Source organism: Scomber japonicus, chromosome 4 (genome assembly GCF_027409825.1).
Source record: "Scomber japonicus isolate fScoJap1 chromosome 4, fScoJap1.pri, whole genome shotgun sequence".
Classification (NCBI taxonomy): Eukaryota; Metazoa; Chordata; class Actinopteri; order Scombriformes; family Scombridae; genus Scomber; species Scomber japonicus.
The window spans coordinates 7,321,201-7,342,062 of record NC_070581.1 but is presented as its reverse complement, the minus strand read 5'-3'; the positions used below and the strand labels follow the sequence as shown (position 1 = coordinate 7,342,062).

The 20,862-nt window shown below is 40.1% G+C and overlaps 2 protein-coding genes across 2 annotated transcripts; both read left to right on the top strand.

Annotated features, from left to right (window-relative positions):
• Positions 1-8,849: 8,849 nt before the first annotated feature.
• krt18a.1 (keratin 18a, tandem duplicate 1) lies at positions 8,850-15,290 on the top strand. The gene is made up of 7 exons (XM_053317896.1): positions 8,850-9,419; positions 11,744-11,826; positions 12,093-12,249; positions 13,649-13,813; positions 13,985-14,110; positions 14,347-14,567; positions 14,676-15,290. Exons 1-7 carry the CDS (start codon positions 8,964-8,966, stop codon positions 14,788-14,790), a joined length of 1,323 nt encoding a protein of 440 aa, XP_053173871.1. The 5' UTR covers positions 8,850-8,963; the 3' UTR covers positions 14,791-15,290.
• A 1,106-nt stretch (positions 15,291-16,396) lies between these two features.
• LOC128357110 (keratin, type I cytoskeletal 18-like) lies at positions 16,397-19,833 on the top strand. Its single transcript, XM_053317350.1, has 7 exons — positions 16,397-16,771; positions 17,424-17,506; positions 17,654-17,810; positions 18,270-18,431; positions 18,528-18,653; positions 19,081-19,298; positions 19,689-19,833. Exons 1-7 carry the CDS (start codon positions 16,397-16,399, stop codon positions 19,795-19,797), a joined length of 1,230 nt encoding a protein of 409 aa, XP_053173325.1. The 3' UTR covers positions 19,798-19,833.
• Positions 19,834-20,862: the final 1,029 nt, after the last annotated feature.

The following is a 20,862-nucleotide window of genomic DNA, read 5'->3' as shown; positions in this document are numbered from 1 at the left end:
ATAAATGTTTAATCTCAGTTGAACTTTAAAGCAAGTATATGTAACTTTTTCTAAAGAGTTAATTTGTCCAGAAGTGGCAATAATACATGTGATGATTATTCTTGTAGCATGTGGAGGAACAGATTTGAGAGTAACAACTGAAGGGTCAAGTCTGACTTGTAACTACACACTAATACAACACACCTGAGTAGGGGAGGGAGACTTTGACCGTGTAAAAAATGTAAGATCTTTGACATTTCACCCACATGATAAAAACTGAGCAGCCTACATAAACGGTAAAGAAGAGCCTTATGGTCAGATTACTACAATCATTATCACCCTCAAAGGAGGACATTGCATCACTTGAAGGATACCAGTCCTGCAACTATAGTTTGGCGAAACCTGTTCCCTCAGGTCAGAGAGGCACTCATGAGAGACCAGGAACTTCCTTGTGTTCAAACTTGTAATAGGTTAGTAGGTTATCAGCATGGAAGTGGAAAGCAGGTAATGTTTTAAAATTTCCTGTCAGATTGTTTTTTCACGTGCACGTCACATGCAACAGATTTTAGTCTACCTGCACTTGTGTGTTCATTTAAAGTCAGTGTAAAGTCAATTCAGTGATTTACTTCTAAACACATTATACATGTTGGAAAATGGTTACAGAAAACATGTGAAAAGGTCGATAACTATTCAGTACTGAATTGTGGCGATATAGCCTTAAACTGTTTCCATGACCATGGTGCCTCCCCTACTATATAACTCCTAGAGGCCACGCTCCTCAGTGGTTAATCTGCCTAGTGGCCAGTTATTGTTACTACATCTAACACTACTACTACTACTACTACTACTACAGGCCGCTCTCCTCAGTGGTTAACCTACCTAGTGGCCAGTTATTGTTACTACATCTAACACTACTACTACTACTACAGGCCGCTCTCCTCAGTGGTTAACCTACCTAGTGGCCAGTTATTGTTACTACATCTAACACTACTACTACTACTACAGGCCGCTCTCCTCAGTGGTTAACCTACCTAGTGGCCAGTTATTGTTACTACATCTAACACTACTACTACTACTACTACAGGCCACTCTCCTCAGTGGTTAATCTGCCTAGTGGCCAGTTATTGTTACTACATCTAACACTACTACTACTACTACTACAGGCCGCTCTCCTCAGTGGTTAACCTACCTAGTGGCCAGTTATTGTTACTACATCTAACACTACTACAGTCTACAGTTTGCCATTTGGCTGAGTTAGCAGCCGAGCTAGAGGCAGAAAGCTCTTAGACGTAGCGCCCCTGTTCTGGGTGGTGACTTTGATTTATACTTGGTAGGGGGCGGGGTTTCAGCGTTTGGGAGCAGAGAGATAGGCTGATTTTTACACAACTTTGAAGCCTAATTTCATATATTTGTTGATTTTTTTAATCATTCAAATTTGGCAGGGTGGTTAACAACAACAACTTTTCTGTGGTATGTCAAACTCAGAACACTTATTTATTTTTAGTTTACACGTGTACACACTGCTGCTCTGCTAATGTGCTGCTCACACTACATTTCCTGTCACAGTGTAAGAATAACTCAATGTTAGAATTTAATGTTCAGCAGTGCAAAAACAGAAGAGTAAAAAAAGTCAGAAAACAACTCATACAGCAACATCTATTTAAATTTAGCTAACATTAACTATCATTAGCTCCTGGTCATATCAGACAAAGTAAAGCTGTAGCAGCAAAACCCCTGAGTGCACTGAACTGAGCAAGGGTGAATTTGTGAAAGGCAGAATTAATTATGTCTTTTTACAAAAGTTACATAATCTTGCTTTAAACAACATGGAGCTTAGCTACAAGTCCTCCGGCATGGATAAAACCTATCCAATTGGCTTCACTTTAAAAGCTTATACTGTGGACAGGAACACTTGTCTCTCGCTGACATCTCAATCAATGGCCGATTCTTCCCAGAGTCAAACAGGCCAGTTTTAACATTCTTTGAGACCAGACAGTGGTCATTCTTTCTCACCCCCTTCTTTTCATTCTTTTTATCCTTGACTGAGACTGAGAGCGCTTTGGAGACCTTTTTTTCACACTGTGCCTGTCCACTCAAATGAACCCATTGTGTCTGAAAACATCCAGCACAGCAGCTCAGACTCAGAGGGGAGCAGAGCCCGGCTCTGAAAAATTGGACTGTGGCTCCCGCACTGTGTTCTTGCACGCGCTTGTGAAATGTGGTGTGTCAACTCCACCAGGGATTTGCCAAGAAGCGTCTATACGGGACGATCATGCAGAGGGGGTTGTTAAAATAACGGTCCGAGCGGAGCGCTTTACCGAAATGAACTCAGATTTGTTTCCTGTTGCTATGGTAACAGGATAAGGACCCGGTTTGGAACTTTCTTCCCCTGGCAGCCCCTCTGCGTCAGAGGGAGGGATTCTGGGAGCAATTACTGAGCGGGAATGTGGGTTGTGATGGGGAAGAGGAGGAGACAGAGCGGCTAAGAATGTCTGAATTTGTGAAAGAAAGAAACTGAGGGAGAAAGAAAAAGAAAGTGATTTAGACAGTCACCATTGTGTGTGTGAATGTAAGAAAGAAAACGAGTACATTTTCTAGCTTACTGTCAGCCCCATTGAGCATCTAATGGTCACTTCTCCAAAAACAAGTCCCTACGTGTCAGATCCAGGCCTCCTGTTTTGGAACTGCTTCTCATAGCCAGAACTCCCTGAATGCTTATATAATGCTCATCTATACTGAACTGACCTCCACCCTATAGTGCTTTCCAGAACTGACACGCCCTATATGAGGCTTTTCTGTAACATCCTTACATTTCACCTTGGAGTCTGTAATCACTCAGAGTCTTCCAAAGAAAAACAATGCTCCTATTCAGAACTTCACATATATCAGTCCTCCTTAGTAGACTCTTCCAAGTTCCTCAAACACTCCCGTCCTTGACATCTAAATCACTCCACTCCACCCGGTATCTGCCCTGAACTCATGTAACTTTCACAGAACATGTCCTGCCTCTCCACTATGCATGTCCTGCTGACACTGCTGACATTAATTTAAAATCTTTGCTCTCTTTTATGGAATATATTATTTTTAAAATGTTTAAATTGAACAGAAAAAGCACATAGGAAATATAAATATGACATTACACATGTACAAATTATATGTGGACATTTGAAAGAGAGTGATGCTGTTTATTTCTAAGAACCATGACCTATTACAAAAAAAGGCAAAATGACAACAAATAAAGTAAAGCCAGCAGTCTTTTAGTATAACTTAAACTGAAAGCAGGTATAAATATTAAGTAAATCTACATGTACTTCCCATGTCAAGAAGTAAAGTCAGGTCACAGGCCAGTTACAAGAAACAATCACAGTTGCACAACCGAAACAGTTTTCATTGGACGTCATTTTTCTGCTTGAGTTGGCTGAAATAAACACTCTAAGATAAAGTGAGATCCTCTTTCTGATATCAAGTCTCAATGATCTCATTCAGGGTCATAACCTTTTGTCTTTAATTTAGTTTCAACACAGATGTAAAAAATGTTTGTGTTGAATCCTGACATTTGTTCTATTCATTTAAATGTCAATTTTCCTTTATTTGCATCATTAAAACAGTTGAATTGTTAGTAATACAGTATTGTTCCAAACATATGATAGAAATGATGATCTGCCAATTTAGTATTTGTTTCCATTGCTCCACCCTGAAACCACACACACTATTTTTACCTCACAACGAGGCAAGTGACCTCTGACCTCACCTCCCCTCCAGTAAAACAGCAGCTCTTTCAGTAAAGTGGTTGAATCAGGGTTTTGTCATTGCTGCAAATGGGCATAGTTCTTGTCTTGTCTTGCACACCTGCAGCATTATCCACCACCACCCCCATTCCCACCCCCTGTCCTCACCCTTCCCCTACCCCGCAGATCTGTACAACTACACCTTCCTGGAATCGAGGAGCAATCACCGCTTTAATCATCTTCACCCTCTGTGCACATTGTTATGCTTTAACAAGCACAGAACAAAAAAACACCTTCTGATATTACGTCTGCTTTTGTCATTTTCTCACACACACACGGAAACACTGACAGAGGCATTTCCCGAGTGGCCACTGCACCTGGTAGGAATGTTCCACACACCTGCAAATTGTCTGCAGACAAGTGTTTCCCATCTGTGGGCTCCCAGTGAATCATCACAAGCTTCTTTTTTTGACCTTACAAACTCACTATGGCATTGTCGGACGGGTGGAGAATTTGTCTGAGCCGCATATTCTCACATACAGTCAGAGGTGCAGCAGAGATACAAGGCAGTCATATGATATCTTTGAAGCGATTGTGTGTGGGTGACTAAGTTGTGACTGACTGCCTTTGTGTCTGTCAGAGTTTTAATGGGTGTTCCACTGAAATCATCCGTGCTGGTTTGTCCTCCTACTAGCCGAGGTGTTGAGTGACCAAGGGCTCGGTCAGTATCTGACCCGGCACATACTGGACGATTCTTTGGCCGGGCTTGTAAAAGAGTCTTCTCAGTAGTCCTCTTACGCGTCTGTCACGGCCTGCCTTGATTTAGCACTTACTGTGGGTGTTCTGACCCCTGAGGTCGGAACAAAGCCAGAATGGTCCGGCTGAACAAGAACTACAGTCTTAATGAATCCCTCAAGCCAGCCAAGCTACTCATAGTCAATGTTTAACTCCAGGAAAGACGAGTGTCAACTGATAATCAGAGCTGTGGAACTCTGTTGCCAACGATGTTTCAACACTGGGAAAAATATTAAGACTTTTCAGATGGTTTTCACACTCACAGTATAAATACCATGTGTGGGAATACGTGTTCAATCATTTTTTCCCCGCCAGCATATCTACTTGACAGTTTGGTCGCCGCAGAACATTTGCAATACTGCAGGTGTGACTGTGACCTCCCAGACTAGTATCCATCTCGGTCGATGGCACCGTTACACGAGGTCGATAAGGGTGGTCGAGTAAACAGAAGCTTAGAAAGTGCCACTCCCACGCCAAAATTGGCACTCCTTTAAAGGTTTTTTTATCAGGTGTTGAAAGATCTGTGTGACTTTCATAGAGAAATACTTAATTTAATATTCTACCTCTAAAAAAATTAAAGCTTCTTGGGCTGATGTCAAAGCAGATTATATCGCCTACACACACACTCAAAAGTGGTTGTTTTTTCAACTGCAGAGTTACGCATCCTGCTGTTCATCATAGTTCACAGTAAGTGAGGCTCTCGCAGTGAAGACAGCTGAGAAAATGAAAAACAAATAGACTGCGGATTATCCCGAGGATCCATCAAAGTAAAAGTGTTCAAACTATTCAAACAAAAAACTGATAAAGCCATTGATTTCTCTTTTTTTTAACCCAATGAATATTCATACCTCATTTAATTACCCACAACCTGTTAACACAATATGTACAGGAGTAAACTACCTCATAAGGGAACAGAGATTAGTGTGTAGCTGACGGGAAACATTCATAGTGGGTGATGACTATCAGGGTAATGACAGACAAAATTCTTGAGTTTGGGCCAGTGCCTTTGAGGTGAGGTCTAGGTGGCGTTGCTGCCTGCCAAAACCTGTGACAAAGAACTGAATAGTGTTTTACATCAAACAATACAGTGGGCTGGCTTCAAAAAAGGGGCATTTTTTCCTTTAAAAATCCCCTTTAATTTAATTGAAAATCAGAAGTTTAATGCATTAGCTTAATAAAAGTAAGCAAAAGACCGTAAAAGACAGTTGAATCCATCTTCCAGTTTGTTAGTGATGATAGTTAGTTGCCACCATATGTATCAAGGTGTGTATAAAGGTATTCTCTCACACCATTGTGCAACAGGAAATGTCAGGAGCTGAGAATTTACGAAAGAAAATGCAAATCAATCACCCTTGTCATAACTTGTGGATTGCCCAACACCATGACTATATTGATTTTATATGAGAATTTGTTTTTTGGCAGCAGAAATTAAATAAACAATTAGGTCCTGCCAAGATGATACATAAGCGAAGAGGTGCAGCAGGGAAAACAACATTTTGCACACCCGGATGACAGGTGTTCATCCCGGTGTGTTGTTATCAGAAACAATACAACAGAGCAAAGAACGTAACAGAAATAGCTCAAGTATGTCTATTAAAGGAATAATTCAACATTTTGGGAACTACTCTTTATGAAGTAAATCTGGAGATCTGGAGTCAGGAGGCTATTACCCTAGCTTAGCATAAAGACTAGGTAGCCTGGAGGTAGCCTGACTTTGTAAAAAGGTTCTAAAATACACTAACCTACACATCTAAAGCTCACTACTCAACATCTGTATCTGTATCTTCTTTCACATTGGAGAGAGTCGTTCCCCAAACATAAAACTGCTTCTTAAAAAAAATCACTTACACTGAATAAGCTTGTTTGAGCATCATTATGTTGATTTACAAGGGCAAACGTTGACATGGCAGCCTACAGTAATCTCAATCATTAATCTTAAACATACAGTCGGAAACCTGACACCCCAATCTGCTCTATACTGCTATCATCTCTGTTAGCTTTTAATCTCTGTTTTCTCATTCAGGTGTGGCAGCTATCAGGACCAGAGACAACACTACAGTCTCCACATCTCCACCACTGCTAGACAAACGAACACCTCCAAACCATAAAAAGATCCTGTATGACTGGTGCTGGTTATGTCTGTATTTTGGATTATTCACCTTTGGAAAAAAAAAAAATCCCAGGATGTCTGATGTTTATCAAAAAAACGTCTTTTTGTTTTCTGCGCTGCACCTAAATTTTTATCTCTGTTTGTATAGCTACATCTCTGCCTCACTATCTTTGGGCGTGGAAAAACAAAGATCTTGAATATAAGAACTAACAAATAGACTTCGATGAGGTATTTCATTATTATAATGCATGTTTTTGGGGGGCAGCTTTTTATGAAGAAACGTTATTACCATGCTCAACAGGGATCCCTTTTGTTTGCCTGCTCACTGACAGCACAAGAGTGGTTTTGATTTCAGCTGAGACCTCTTTAGACTTTAATATCCTGCTGCATGTTCCTTCCTGAAAAACAAACAGAAAGCTTTGAGCAAGGATGAGACTGAACTTGACTCCAGACAAAATCTTTAAGCGTCAGTTGTCTCAGAGAACAAGTTGATGCTGATACAGTAGAATATGGGTGGGAAGAACATTATGATTACCAAATATGACTTGATTAATGTTTCCTAATGTTACGTTTCATGACATGCAAGTTTCTGTTTTTCTTCCTCTAACCATTTACATGACCACCAAAAGAAATAGCAAAGAAACCAAAAGAAAAGAAACTGTGTATTGTTTTAAACTGATATCAAGTAACTTTAGAGGTGTGTGTTTGTGTGGAATGTGCCTGTGTTAAAAATCTGCAGGGGTTCTTCTGGAATATGTTTACTGGTCTTGAGAAGTCATTGTTCTTACGTATGTACTAAGGCGACGGCGTAATTGTTCCTTTGTTTGACCATATCCTTTATGGGAGGGGGACAGTCAGACACACATCCGGCCAAGATAGATAACATACTGTACATAACATCTGGAGTTACCAAACATCTTAATAACTCTTATCTGATTTTAAACCAATACTTACCTACAATTCCTGAATCTTGCACTTTCCATAAAGTTCCAGGACGTCACTGATTTTCATTTCTATTTGTACATATTTTCATATTGTACAAAAATGAATGGAAACCAATGGATGTCCAATGGAGTACCAATGGATTTAAATTACTAAGACACACTCACACTGTTAGGAAAATGGTCAGGACTTATGTAAAATATGTATAATGTGTAAGTAATGAGGTAAAACAGTAACAGTGTTTTGTTGATAGTAAATCTGACATGTAAATACACATATAATTGCTAGTCTAGACTACAACACCCAGGGGTTAGAAAAGCCTACGTGATGCAATCAATCCTTCCCTGAAATGACTATAGCTTAATGAGACATCTCACTTTACCAGGTGTGACATGACCCTGATCCACAGTGACTAAAGACAATGATGAAATTACATGAAGTAAATGAACTGAACTGATCTTGTGATGCATCTCCACCAAATTCTCAAGAAGTCACATGTCACTGTTTTCAGGGTGGGGAGTGTGAAGAAACTGATGGGCGGGCGGCAATCTGAGAAATATTAGGTGGATACCTCACTAATGTGTTACAAATGTATGTACCCTATACTTATTTCTTTTAGCTGGACTTTTCCTAATGTGATCCACAGTGATGTTTCCAAAAATGGAAATAAAATGCATCTTTTTTCAAATTTCTGTGCAGTTGATACACATTTTTGTATATTCATTCATTCGAAAATGTAGCGAATTTAGTTGTATACTGTATGAATGGACTTTCTAGGAGATAGGATTTGTTGTTTGATCTTTTCATTATTTACAATGATTCACATGAAAAAACTTAAACCAACAATGACTCTTACTTAAAAGCAGTTACCAGGCTGTTAAGCTGGTATGAATTATGTGTCTGTGCCACAGAATTAGATTATTCTCCTCAAAATGCTAAAACACACATCAGAAGAATTCTATTGTTTGTTTTTAATCTCATCAGGGGAATAGTTGGTTGAAATAAAACATGTCAACTTTATCCTTAAAAAAAAGGCTCCCATAGTCCAAGTTATATTTTGTGTATTATACTAAATAAAAGTTGTCTAATTTTATTATCCAAATTCAGAAAACCTCCAAGTTATTTAATACAGACAAAGTTCTCTGAATTTACCAACTTAGGAAGGCTATGAAGGACAAAGGCATGCTATGAGCTGTCCTGCGGTTTCAGCCTGTGGAAAGAGGGTGGCGACTCAGAGTAAGGGGAGTGGTCAAAGGGGCGGACCTGAGGGCCCACAAGGTTTATATAGTTTAAAAGCTTCCCCTCTCCTCCTGCCTTGTGTCTGTGAGCTCCCATTTCAGCCTACCCAGCCTGTGCCTCTCTCTCCTACTCTCAGTCTCTCTCACAGAGTCTCAAACTCTCCAGCTACAATGAAAACCTCTAAGCAAAGTACATACTCTGTGCGCTCCTCAACCAGTAGCAGGCCATCTGCTGTATCCATCACCCGTACCTCTACAGGGCCTGTCTACAGGGCCCCCACTATCCATGGTGGTGCCGGTGGGGCCCGCATTAGTGTCTCCTCAAGCGTGCGCAGTGGTCTGGGATCCGGTATGGGTATGGGAATGGGAATGGGAATGGGCTCCGGAGCAGGGGGCTTCTCCAGCAGCGTCCAGGTGAGCGGAAACAGCGGAGACATCATGGGCAACGAGAAGTTCGCCATGCAGAACCTGAACGACCGTCTGGCCAACTACCTGGAGACAGTGAGGAACCTGGAGCAGGCCAACCACAAGCTGGAGATTAAGATCAAGGAGGCCCTGGAGAAGAGTGGACCTGACTTCAGAGACTACAGCAAGTACCAGGCCATCTTGGACGACCTGAGGAGAAAGGTGAGGAGAAGTTGGGGGGATGATGGTGAGAACAGATGGGGGGGCAATGTTTTGATTTATTATGTGTTGAACAAAAGCAGATGAGGTGACAGTTAGGATAGAGGGAGGGAGGCCATGTGTATGGGTGAGATGAAAGATGAAACCCAGGGTGAGATGTGAGGAGAAGATGTGAAGTAAGTGTTTTTGAGCATATTATGGATTATACATATGTGAGCAATATATTCTGCACCCCTTGACTTAAATGTAACCTCATCAGTACTCTGGGTTACTGGAATTCTAACAGAGGGTGGGAGGGGGGTATTCTGGGTTCCTGCTCGTACTCGGCACAGAGCCCGCTGCTACGCTATGGGCCAGGGGCCGGGGACTGAACCGGAAACAGTATGGCAGAGGAATGTTGGGGGATGAGGGGTCACAGAGACAGGAAAACAGACAGAAACAACAAACAAATGAGTCCTTGGACTTTACAGACGGGAAAAGGTCAACGTGCAGGCCCATACATCATGACTTTAACAACCTTTTTCCTCAAACAATGATATGTTTGCTGGACAATGGGACTGGTCATACAGTAGCTGATAAGATAGGAAAAGAAGACAGCACATTATGGATTCAAATCTTATTCACTTATTGTAAAATATTTCAAGGTGGAGCTCAGTTTAGTCACTTTATGTCCTGGTATTAATACGTAATTAATCTGATAACACAATTAATTTCACATTTACCTGATACACTCCTATACAAATACATCCGGGGCAGTCAATGTAATTAGATGCAATGCAAAGAGATTTCACAATATAAAGACAAATAATGGCATTGCACATTGCACAAACAGGAAAAAGTGTTAATCATTCATTCCATGTTTCGCCCCATTGACTACCACAGAAAAAAAACACAGAATAATTGAGACAGAACTGGAATGTGTGATGCTCCACTTGCTGCCATTCATCCATTCATTCAAAACTTTATTTTTCCTTTTTCAGAAAATTACGTGGAACATTCCAGTTATTTTAGTTTGATCCATTGGGCCAAACTGGAGAGACATCCAAACATGTTGTCGCAGTTAAACATTTGGAATTAGTATTATTTCTGCGTCTTCTCGCTGTGGGAAAGTGTGCATGCCCAAAAAAAGTAGTTTTTCTACTATTTTTCCCTTTGGGACAAACACAGATAGCAACATCAAGGTCAGCAAACCCTCCTTTGAAAAGATGACGTAAATGAAATTGGCAAAACGGGAGGCAAAATGATATCTTAAAATCTTATCAAAACAAAGGGGGTCAAATGAGATTTCTGTTTTGAAATAAGGTTTTATTTACTCTACTAACAGCCGAGGGCCTCAGTTAATCTAAACAGCCCAGGGTTAAAAACATTCTTTTTTTTCTTTGGCATGATGCAAAAATCACACAAACCCCCATCTGAGAAAACACAGACTCTCACGTCAACATTAAGACAGCACTGATCCAGTACAGCACTCAGTCAACAACCCATGCAAACACACACATGCACACGCAACCTACACAGCAGAGCACGCACATACACATCACCACAACGGCCATCAACGCCTTTCCTTATGCAAATCACCTGCTCCCAGTCTGCTGACAGGAAAGATCCTGTTCCTTAGCAGCGACGGGACAGTTGCTGCTTGGCAGTCACTGATTGGCTCCTGGGCTTTGTGACGTGGATGTCTCCCCAGCCATCCATCCCAGCTCTTATCTACTGTACCGTGCTAAAGCAAATACTGAAACCATGTGGTTTTTAAAGCAACCCACTGGCACTGTCCTCATTTACACATACAAACAAAGACACTTTTGCTCCAACTCAATGTGCCTATACTTCAAAAATGTACATTTAATAAAGTCTGACTTTTTCAATTTTAAAATAAATAACACAATACCTACAGAAATAAAGTGTAAAAACATTTAATTGGCTTTAATTATGTGTCATTTCTTGGCTGAGAGCTGGTGGATTTTCCTACCTTTGGCCAGAGCCAGACTAGCTGTTTCCAGTCTTAATGCTAGCCCAAGCTAACTGGCTGCTCGCTGTGGCTTCATATTTACACTTACACATAAGTAAGGTATTAATTTGCCCATGTAACTCAGCAAGAAAGCAATTACTGTACTTCCCAAAATGTCAAAAAAGGGTTTAATGTATTATTACTTGGTGATATGAGTAATGATATAACTAAAAAAAAAAGGGAACAAGTTATGACCAGCTTTTTCTGTCTTTGTCAGCTCTTTAGTGTAAATGTTCACCCAGCTGTTGGTCGTCTCTGCTGGCTCATGTCTGCAGTTTGCAATCTAAATAACATGTTTCTTTTGTAAACATTGTAGGTGTTTGATTCCACCACGGACAATGCCCGCCTGGTTCTCAACATCGACAACGCTCGCCTGGCAGCTGATGACTTCAGAGTGAAGTAAGGCCCGCCCGTTGTACCGCTGCAACTGTAAAACACTAAGCCAGACAGCTATGACCACACCCAGTTTTACTACTGAATGGATTGTAGGATAAACACATATAGTCATTATCTAAAGAGACAATTGTTTGTTTTGTAGTCATAAATCATGAATGCCTTACTAATTAGGACAGTCAACACAAGTCAGTTATCACAAGTCCTAAATTGGACTGATCTCTGTACTAGGGTTTGAAGTTATCCTAACTGCCCTGCCCTGTGATGTTTAGATATGAGTCAGAGCTGGCCATCCGCCAGTCTGTGGAGGCTGATATCGTTGGTCTGAGGAAGGTCATTGATGACACCAACATGAGCCGCATGAACCTGGAGAGTGAGATTGAATCCCTGAAGGAAGAGCTCATCCACCTCAAGAAGAACCATGAAAATGTGAGTGTGAATACATTCAAATCCTCATCTCAACTATCAAACATTTTGAAATGTGTTCTCAATTTTCTTTATAATATCAAATATTCATAACTTAATGAGTAAAATCTAAAGTTAAAGTTCATAGAAAAAACACCCGGCACAATTTTTTATTACAAGTTTTAAACATTTTAAAAATCTGCATGGAAATATATGACATCAGTGAGCCCCGCCCACTTCAAACCAGTGAGAAAACCACAGACAAAAACAGAATCACAGAAATCTCTTAACCAAAACTGTTCTAACATTAGCAGAAACAAGGTTGGTTAATGTTGGACTTGATCACATATCACAAGAAGCTGGTTTAGAAAATAGGTTCTCAGGGCCTTCACCGTGTGCTAAGACTGGTTTATCAATGAAAGTCAAAGACTAGTCACGCTACTTCACTGTTGACAATTTAAGTCCTGCTTTCAACAAAGTCTAATATATTTCAAACAAAAGCCACTTTCCAAACGCCCCTGGCTATCATTTCTGCAAATAACCACACCTTTACAAGACCTGAATAAATATTTGCTGACAAGCTCATCCCTCTAATACCCTAATTATCAGTGTGTGTGCTTAAGTTTTGGACATACGCACTTCTTCAAAATTAAACGACCACATAGGTTGATTGTACCTATAGTCCAGAACAACCCATAGGAGCATTTACAGAATGACTCATAGGTGTATAATGTGCGAAAATAGGAGGGTGACATGCTGCTCCCAAAAGCATTACAAATCACTGTTAAAATATCATTATGTTTTAGCTAATGGCAACGCTGTGGTAAAGGTCATCTCAATTGCGTCATTTACGCTAGCCATAATTACTATGGCCACTAGATGGCCTAAACATAATTATACAAACATATTTTGACCTATACAGCCATTTTTCTTGTGAGGATGGGCTTTACATGTCGTTCACTACACCACAACTGTAACTGCCATGTCCTGAGAGGCTGCAGGGCATTCATGCAAACAAGCTTAAGAAAACTGTAGTGGGAAAAGGGCAGAATGGCAACATAAATCTGAAATGTCAGTGTGTGAATTCTATGGCAAGCCTCATCGTAAAATGGTTCCCATCCATCTTTGGTGGCAGAAAAAACACCAAAGCATCCAAATGACTATAATCTAGATGCTTAAGCAATAACACAACCATTTGTTTACTGAGGGAACTACTGAACTAAATATTTACAGCACCAGACACACGTTTAGATACTCCCCCTGTTTACCTGACCATGGCATGTGATTGTGGTTGGAAAAGGCCCGGAAACAGAGCGGGTTCACATATCAATAACACTCTATTAACTTCAAATGATATCACAAGGACATCTTATAAAAAAGTGTAATTTTTCCTTAATTCTTTTATCCATTCTTGTGTCTTTAGGAAGTTATGGAGCTCCGTAACCAGATCGCCCAGTCAGGAGTCCATGTGGATGTTGATGCTCCTAAAGGACACGACCTGGCTCAGATTATGGCAGAGATAAGGGCCAAGTATGAAAAGATGGCACAGAAGAACCAAGAAGAACTCAAAGCATGGCACGAAACTCAGGTAAATTATTTACAAGAAACCAGAGTATCATCTACAAACAGGGAAGTTCTTCTGCAGTTCAAAGTCCCTAGTTAACAGTGTTTTTTTTTAATAATCTGAAAAGTTGATTTATATATATATATATATATATATATGTTATATACTTAACATATATTTTAATCTTGATTTCAGATAACAGAAGTGCAGACCCAGGTCACTCAGAACACAGAGGCCCTGAAGGGTGCCCATACAGAGGTCAATGACCTGCGCAGACAGTTACAAACCCTGGAGATTGAGCTGGAGTCACAGAAGAGCCTGGTGAGAAGCACACAGTCAGCACACAGTTCATTTACCTCAACACACGCCTATCTTAACACCCTTGCAATGCTCACGTCAGCACTCTCACTTCAAGTCTCTCACATTTACTTTGTTGACATAAGCTTTACACTCCGGTGACCTGTTGCTATGGCAGCTTTCATCGGCCAGCTGGGTTCATTGTAAAATTTTAACCCGTTCTTTTCTTCCCCTTTTCTACTCTCTCTCTCTGCTCACAGAAAGCATCTCTGGATGGCACACTGAGAGACACAGAGATGCGTTACAACATGGAGATCGAGTCTCTCAACTCCGTCCTCCTGGGTCTGGAGGCAGAGCTCACACAGCTGCGTAACAACATCCAGCTGCAGACACAGGAGTACGAGGCCTTGCTCAACATGAAGATGAAGCTGGAGGCAGAGATCGCAACATACAGACGGCTGCTGGACGGCGAAGACTTCACGTATGTAGATATTATTTGTATTGACAGAATTGTTCAAAGGACAAGGAAAAGTACATCATTTAATAGAAACTACCTGACATTTGATGTTTTCTCCATCTTTCCATTCAGGCTCCAGGACGCTCTGGAAGACCAGAAAACAGTCAAGACCAAAGTCATGACTGTCACGCAGACCCTGGTGGATGGCAAAGTGGTTTCCTCCAGCACAGAGACCAAGAACCTCTAAATACCCGAAGCAACCACCTGACAGTCCCAACAATCACTGCATCATAACACTAACATCCAATTGACCAAACCTTTTTTTTTTTCAATTCGCTCTTGTTACTTCTTAGTCAAACAGCACTAACCATAAGAGTCTCAATTGATGCTGCAATTAGTTTGACTTCCTGGGTATACAGCTCATCCACAGGCTGATAAAAAACTGGATCAGAAGAAAACAAAATCATCTTCTATTTATTTCATCATGACATTCTTTTATTTATGTTTTTGTGTGTTGACCACTTGTTCAGATTTGGAGAACTGTTAGCTTTTTAAGAGACAAAATAACTTACAACATTGAATATTTCAAAGTAATAAAAGAGTCCAATTCAATGGAAACAATCTTTTTTTTAAAAGTATTTCATCATTTTTATCTTTTTTTTTTAGTTTTCTTTCTGTCCAGTTGAATCTTCCTGTTGCGCTGTGATGTTCAGACATATCAATAAAGTGCATTCCAGAAATTCTTAATCATGTGTTCATGGTGTTTTGTTTGAAAGGAGAAACCATTCATGTACCTAATATATGAGATTATATCATCACAACATGACAGAACAGAATACATGAATGAAACTGAAGGACATGCGACAACAGCAGATTTGACAGAAAATAATTACTGTTTTAAGTCCTAATAACAAATTTCATGGCATCCATGGAACTCCTCTTCTCACTTAGCCCACTTATTGTTTCAATACATTCCAGGGATTAAAAAGTCGTTACACTTCCTGTGATTGTTTCTTCGCACAGGTACCAACACAACTTTTTATTCTAAATACCAGGTTGGTGTGATTCTGTATTTTACATTTTTTCCAATTGTCAACAAATAGGCCAAAACTAGTCATTCTCTCAATACTCTCTGACTGCTGTCCCAGACTGTGGCACTCCGGCCCAAGCCCCTACACTCTTACAGAAGGTGTAGATATATTTTAAAAATGGCCCACAAATATATAGTTTATTTTTTATAAAAGGTTAATAATAAAGCAGCTATGTGCTGTATATTTTTATCAAATGTTATTCAAACAGGAGTGAATAGCTCATTAGTTTGGAACTATTCAGCTGTGCTTTTATTACCATTTGGGGCTCATCGGAGTATTTAAGGAACAGGACATTGTACTGTGTGTGGGTTTGACTCAAAAGGAACTACAATGTTTTTGGACAACAGAGCTCTTTGGCACAAAGGAAGAATAAGTAGTATATAGGGCTTTGGCTACTAAGACTATACATTTGTTTTTTTTGTTTTTTTTATTGATAATAAGAAACCATCCTTACTATATCCTTTTAGCTTTTTATCACAGTTACCATAGATACAGCTTAGTTACTAACCATAATCAATATGAAAATGTCAGCACACCGGCTGTATTTATCTTTGACTGATTGGTTCAGAGTGGGTGTTGGTGGGACAAAGTCTAGACAAGGAGGCTAAAGGTAGTAATGCAATATAGATAAGACAGGTGTGGCAGGAAGGATTATTGCCTTTCAGAGGGATATATAAGACCCCAAGATTCCTCTTCGTCCCTCACTCTCAGCTGCCTAATCCCTCTGCACCACTTCTCTCATCTGATCAGCACAATATTGCAATGGAGCATCATTTTATGAGACGCCAGACCTCTTTCGGTTACCCTCAACGTTCCTCCTACGCCCACAGCGTTAGCGGAGGGGCAGGGGGCTACGGGACCAAGATATCTGTCGCCCATGGCCAAGGTAGCGGTGGGTATGACTACGAATCAAAATCCTCGGGGGTCAATTCTGGAGCCCTGGCCATCGGGAGTGAGAAGTTCGCCATGCAGAACCTGAACGACCGTTTGGCCAACTACCTGGAGACAGTGAGGAAACTGGAGAAGGCCAACGGCAAGCTTGAGATCAAGATCCGAGAGGCCATCGACAAGAGCGGCCCAGTGGAGGAGAGAGACTACGACAGGTACAACACCATCATTTTGGAGCTGAGAGCCAAGGTGAGTCAACGAATCAATTAGTCAATCTTTATGATTTTGATTGGTGTCTTGTTTAGTCCAGTAGCTTAATAGAAAACAACATAAAAAGTGCATATATGCAATGTGCAATTTTCATAAAGAATTTCATAAAGAAGACTGAGGTGATAAGTCTGTGTCTCCTTTAGTGTTCTGATTTGCAGTGTCTCCAAGTAAAAGAATATTGCCATAGCTAAGTTGCCTCATTCAGTTCTGATTTATAGAACTGTGTCCAATTTCTGATTTACAAGCTAATTCAATGTTCAATGATTGGTTGACACTAAAACTACACTAAAAACTTGTAAATGTCAAATAAGGTTTTGAGGGCAAGAGTCGGTCCAGACTGAATGAGTTAAACTCCATCATAATCCCCCCCACTCAAGATTTATTACCCATAGTCTATTATCTGTATTCCATGTTGAGCTATGATACTTTGTAGATAGTAACAAAATGATGACCTGCTTTGTTCTTTTATGATGTATAGCGTGTTATCAAAGGCAATTCTTTCACCTGCACTATTCATCAGAGAAAATTACAGTTTGCTGAGCATGTGAGAACAGAAAACGGGAAGTGTCACTGAATACATACAGTTTATTTATATTTCACACATTTACAAAAAAACATGTCTTTCTTTCAGATACATGAAAAGATCAAGGAAAACGCACATACCGCTATCGCAGTGGACAATGCACGCCTGGCCTCAGACGACTTCAGAGTCAAGTGAGTGTTTGGCTTCCTATAAACCATCTTTATCATTATCTGTCATACAGTATGTTTTATTATCAAGCTACATTGGTGATGGTTAGGACATATCTTAATGGTAACAGAACCTAAATATATAAAGTTTCTTTCGCTTTCTTCCAATAGGATGGAGTATGAGCTGTCCATGCGTCAGACAGTGGAGGCCGATGTTGCGAGACTGAGGAAGATTCTGGATGACACTAATGTTATGCGAATGCATCTGGAGAGCGACATTGAGTCTCTGAAGGAAGAGTTGATCACCCTTAAGAAGAACCATCAGACGGTGAGGGAGGAACTACTTGTCAGAAATAATTTGAATGTTTACAACTACTCAAACTAAAAGATGCGCAGGTCGTCAAAGATTGAATACCAATTTATACTACTAGGAATACTACTGTAAATAGGATTGTAAATACCCACCTTTAAGGAAATTTATTAATACTTGTCTGTGTTGATGGTATGTGAAATGTAACCAAAAATAATGCAAAACACAGACAAAACTGGGACAGTATGTGTCTGCATGTTACTGATCAATGATTCAGCAATGGCTAAAACAAACAATTAACAAGCATAGTTAAATTAGTAAGCAATATGATAGTGAAAACTGGGACAAAGGGCATGTTCTCAGCCACTCTGTCACACCAACATTGTGGCAATCAGTGTGTTCCTTAACCTCTTTGCACAGGATAACCCCTCTTGCCTTGCTCAGGAAATCACTCCCAATCTATTTCCCCATCAACAGGATGTTGCTGAATTGCGTGGCCAGATCCACCATGGCGTCCATGTGGACGTTGATGCTCCTAAAGGACAGGATCTGGCTAGGATCATGGATGAGATGAGAGCTAAGTATGAGCTGATAGCACAGAAGAACCAGGATGAGGTCAAAGCATGGCATGAATCTCAGGTACAGCAGAATTCATCCGGTCAACATCAATGCATGACACGTTCTTGGTTGACTGGCTGTATTTGTTAAGTAAATGTATTTTTATTTTTTATCCAGATCACAGAGGTGCAGGGGCATGTGAATGAGCAGTCATCTGCCCTGAAGGAAGCCACGAGTGTAGTGACTGACACTAAGAGGAACTATCAGACACTGGAGATTGAACTGCAGTCAGAGCTGAGACTCGTAAGAACCTTTGTGCTTATTCACCACAACATCCTGCTTTCATGTCACGGAGAGCCTAATACATTTATACCTGACATCTGTTAACTAATCTACTCATTGGGAATTGTTATTAATAGTTCCTTTAAGGAATAGTTGATTTACTTTTATGCCAAAACAAGAGTTATTTGAGAAGATTGAGCAGATGGAACAGCTAGCTTGGCTCTGTACAAATCTATTAAATTTGAGCTTTAGAGGTTCTAGTAGTCATATTTTGTCACCTTTAGACGAAGGCTAGCTGTTTACCTGTTTGCAATCTAGCTAAGCTAACTGGCTACTGTCTGTTTTTACTTAATGTAAAGAGATGAGAGCAGTAAGAAAGCTGAATGATTTCATTCCTTTTTTGCATCAGTCAACCACATAATCAAACTTCTCTTTTGCCTCTTGACAGTTAGAAAACTTGAAGGCAACTCTCCGTGACGTCGAAACGCGCAACAGCATAGCGATGGAGAAGTACAACGCAATCCTCCTGAAGCTTCAGGATGAGCTCACAAAGATCCGTGGTGACATCCATCACAGCATGCGCGAGTACGAGCAACTGTTCAACATCAAGGTGAAACTGGAGGCCGAGATCTCCGAGTACAGGAGGCTGCTGGATGGAGACTTTAAGTGAGTATAAAGAGAGCATGGAACATGGATGGGACAGACCATTTAAACACAGTTGAAACCATTGCAAACAGCCAAACATTTAATGCACTTCAAGGTGAGCTCAGCAGTATTGGAGCCTTGTTCATCTCAGGGAAACTTTTGCAAATTTGATTCAAATTAACACCATGCAAACCCGAAGCTACATTGATATGGAAAGTAAAAGCAATTCATCAGCATCAATGCTCAATACTTTTGCCATCACTTACATTTCAATTATATAATGTCAGTGTGTGGATACCTGAGAACTTTAAGATAAAATCTATTCAAACTTACCAAAATAGTGATGTTAAGGATTTAATTCCAGCGTAACAAAATTTGAATTGACCTAACTCTTTTGTTCTTTTTCTCCAGACTTGAGGATGCAGTTGATTCTAAGGGCGAGACCAAGGTGGTAACAATCAGACAGACACTGGTGGATGGCAAAGTGGTGGAAGAGAGCAAGGACGTCCAGTCTGCTTAAAATGAAAGTGGTGCATTAAAAACTGAAAACCTGTGAAACAAAAATAAAAGGAACTACAAAAAAAGTGCACCATCATGCCTGTGACTGTTTTTGGTTTTGAAATGGATGAAAAATATGATCTATGCTGTCATTGCCTATGTTTCATTTATGAGAAGATATATCCATTTATTTCCCTTAAAGGAATTCTCCACTTGCACTATGTAGTATAGTGTTTACATCTGGTCAACCTGCTCTCACTTTTGTGAACAATCTTTTTTTTTTTAATATTTCATTATCTTCAACTGTGATGTTCAGACATATCAATGAAACTCCATTTCAGAAATTCCTCTTCAAGTTTTCATTGTGTTTTGTTTGAATGTAGAAACCTACCAGAACTAGTCTGTTTTTGTTTCTCTGGCTGCAGGCCCGGTCTGTGGCATTCACTCCCAAGCCCCTATGCTCTTAAAGGAGATGTAGATATTTTAAAAAATGGTTCACAAATATATAGTTTCTTTTCTTTTTTTTAATTAAATAATTTCCTAAAACAGATATGTGCTGTATAGGTTTAGCAAATGTTATTCAGACAGGAGTGACTCGTTCATTTGTTTTGGAACTATTCAGCTGTACAGTTTTTATTACCATTTGGGGCTCTTACGAGTATTTAAGGAACAGGACATTGTACTGTGTGTGGGATTGACTCTATGCTTTGGTTACAGAGACTATACATATTCATAAGATAAGATCTTTTCATTGACAATAAGAGATAAATATAAGAGCAGAACCGTCCCTACTGTTTCCTTTTAGTTTTATATCACAGCTACTATAGATACAGCTCAGTTACTAACCATAATCAATATGAAAGTGTCAGCACATGTCTTTGACTGTTTGGTTCAGAGTGGGTGTTGATGGGACAAAGTCTAGACAAGAAGGCTAAAGGTAATAATGCAATAGATAAGAAAGGTGTGCCAGGAAGGAATATTGCCCTCGCTCCTCACTCACAGCTGCCTCTGCTAAAGGATCTATTCTATATTCTATTCTATTCTCTGCACCACTTCTTCATCGAATTGATCAACACACTTACTGTAG